General features: G+C 35.7%; 1 protein-coding gene across 1 annotated transcript in view; it reads left to right on the top strand.

The window, feature by feature from the left end:
* The first annotated feature begins 677 nt into the window (after positions 1–677).
* The window catches only part of LOC128250562 (box C/D snoRNA protein 1-like), a 2,621-nt gene continuing 864 nt past the window's right edge, over positions 678–2,434 (top strand). The window contains exons 1-2 of the mRNA XM_052975866.1: positions 678–789; positions 2,075–2,259. Of these exons, the coding sequence (XP_052831826.1) occupies positions 776–789; positions 2,075–2,259 (199 nt within the window). The 5' untranslated portion in view covers positions 678–775. The remainder of the gene's footprint in view (positions 790–2,074; positions 2,260–2,434) is intronic.

Here is a 2,434-nt window from a genome sequence, read left to right as displayed (position 1 = left end):
GCGTAAAATTAGCAGGAGTGGCTGTGTGGTAAGTAGCTTGCTTGCCAACCACATGGTTCTGGATTCAGTCCCATTGCGTGGCACCTTGGGCAAGTGTCTTCTACTATAGCCTCGGGCCGACCAAAGCCTTGTTAGTGGATTTGGTAGATGGAAACTGAAAGAAGCCCGTCGTATATATGTTTGTGTGTCTGTGTTTGTCCCCCCACCATCGCTTGACAACCAATGGTGGTGTGTTTATGTCCCCGTAGTATAGCGGTTCAGCAAAAGAGAACCGATAGAATAAGTACTAGGCTTCCAAAGAATAAGTCCTGGGGTCGATTTGCTCGACTAAAGGCGGTGCTCCAGCATGGCCACAGTCAAATGACTGAAACAAGTAAAAGAGTTGAAAATTGTGAACGAATACTGTCCACAGTCTGTATCTGCCTTTACGCACCACATGTTCTTATGGCATGTGCTTATAGATAGAACGGTGTTGTGGTAAGTAGTTATCCTCGTTAAACTAATACCCGGAACTAAATTACTCTGACCTGATATTATGTGTATCTACTTTAAAACTTGTGTGGAAGCATTGTATTTTAGCAAAGGAATATCAAAAATGTGTTATTAAGTAAAAAGAGGTGATAATTAAAGAAAAGTTTGAGAAAAAGTATCGAATAAAGTGGATATATATTAGTGTGGAACGTAAAACTGTCTGAATAGAGATGCTTCACGCATGCGTTAAATTCGACCACGTGGAAACCGTTTAATGTAAACAATTTCCTGCAAGGTTCCCCAAATGACGTCTCTAAGGTAATTTAATTATGTCTCTATTTGTGTAGTTTGTCATTATGGTTTTACATTTTACTCACTGAAATATAATAATATTTATTGTATGTAATCAAAGATAAACATTGTAAATATTAATTATGGCTTTTGCTGTTTTATTTTCTCTGCTATTGACTCGATATAAATTTATTGAAATTAAAATTTTCCATCTGAGCGACATGGGACAATAATTAAATATTTGTCATATTTCACTGACTTAATTTTCTTTAATTTTAACCCCATACTTACATGTCATTAAAGCGAAAGATAAGATAGTCTAAAAAGTTCTAGCTGGGTGGTTTAATATTTATAATTAGTGTTCGCCTCCTTAATGGATATTATAACGAACAACATATTTACTCTGTTTTCACACCTTACCATGTTTTCTCTTCGGTAACTCCAGTGTATTTACTTTTTAGCAGTTGTAATATGTCACAAACGTATTTCGGTAAATTTTTACCCATATTTCAACTAGCCTAAATTCTAATATTAAATAAATAAAAATGAAAAAAATAGCAGGTGATTTTGTTTTAATATAAACAAGTTTGTAATATAACAAATGTAGATGGAGTTTTGGAATAGCTGTTTTAAATTAATTATACGTTGTCTTATAGTTTTCAGACAGGCGTTGCTGTGTGATAAAAAGCTTGCTTCCCAAACACATGGTTCTGGGTTCAGTCCCACTGTGTAGCACCTTGGGCAAATGTCTTCTACTATAGCCTCAGGCTGACCTTTGCCTTGTGAGTGGATTTGGTAGATGGAAACTGAAAGAAGCCTGTTATATGTGTGTGTGTGTGCATGTGTTTTTGTGTCTGCGTTTGTCCACCCCATTACCACTTAACTGGTGTTGGTGTGTTTACATCCCCATAACTTAGCGGTTCGGTAAAATGATTGATAGAGTGGATACTAGGCTTAAAAATAAGTCTTGGGGTCAATTTGTTTGATTTAAAAAAAGAAAACCTTAAGGTGGTGCTCCAGCATGGCCACAGTCAAATGGCTGAAACGAGTAAAAGTGTAACTTAATTTTTAGAACAATATTGTAGGGTCGGTGTGAGGGGCCAGATCTGGTCAGTTTGAACGTAAAACAGGTAGAATATATGGGCTGGATCTGGCTGGTCTAAATGCTGAAGGGTCAAAGGAATATCATTTGATAAGCAAGCAGCTGTCCCTCTTTACAATTTTATTAATGATTGGTTGTTGATTACCAGTTAATTAAATTAAAGTTCCAGGTATTGTTATTAAATTACCGAATATATTTTTGCATTTTTAGTGAAATTGCCAAATGTGATGTCTGCCAGAAGCAACCATTTAAATACAGGTGTCCTTGTTGTTCAAAGCAAACCTGCTCGTTAACCTGTGTTAAGCAGCACAAGAATGACACAGGTTGTTCTGGTGTTCGCAATAAAACTGCTTTTGTAGCTGTTGAGGATTTCAGTGACTTAAATCTTTTAAGTGGTGAGTAAAAAGTCTTCTCTATTTAATACAACTTTATTATTATTTAATTTTCACAAAAAAAGGAGTTAATTTCATTTCTTTTATCTTTTATGACAATGAAATCGCTGTAAAACATACAAACATAGAGAAGCAGATGCAAAAATGAAGGGGTGGTAGTGGTGATGATGATAAGCTT

The sequence above is a fragment of the Octopus bimaculoides genome, chromosome 22, assembly GCF_001194135.2.
Source record: "Octopus bimaculoides isolate UCB-OBI-ISO-001 chromosome 22, ASM119413v2, whole genome shotgun sequence".
Taxonomy (NCBI): domain Eukaryota; kingdom Metazoa; phylum Mollusca; class Cephalopoda; order Octopoda; family Octopodidae; genus Octopus; species Octopus bimaculoides.
This window is presented reverse-complemented; position numbering and strand designations above follow the sequence as displayed.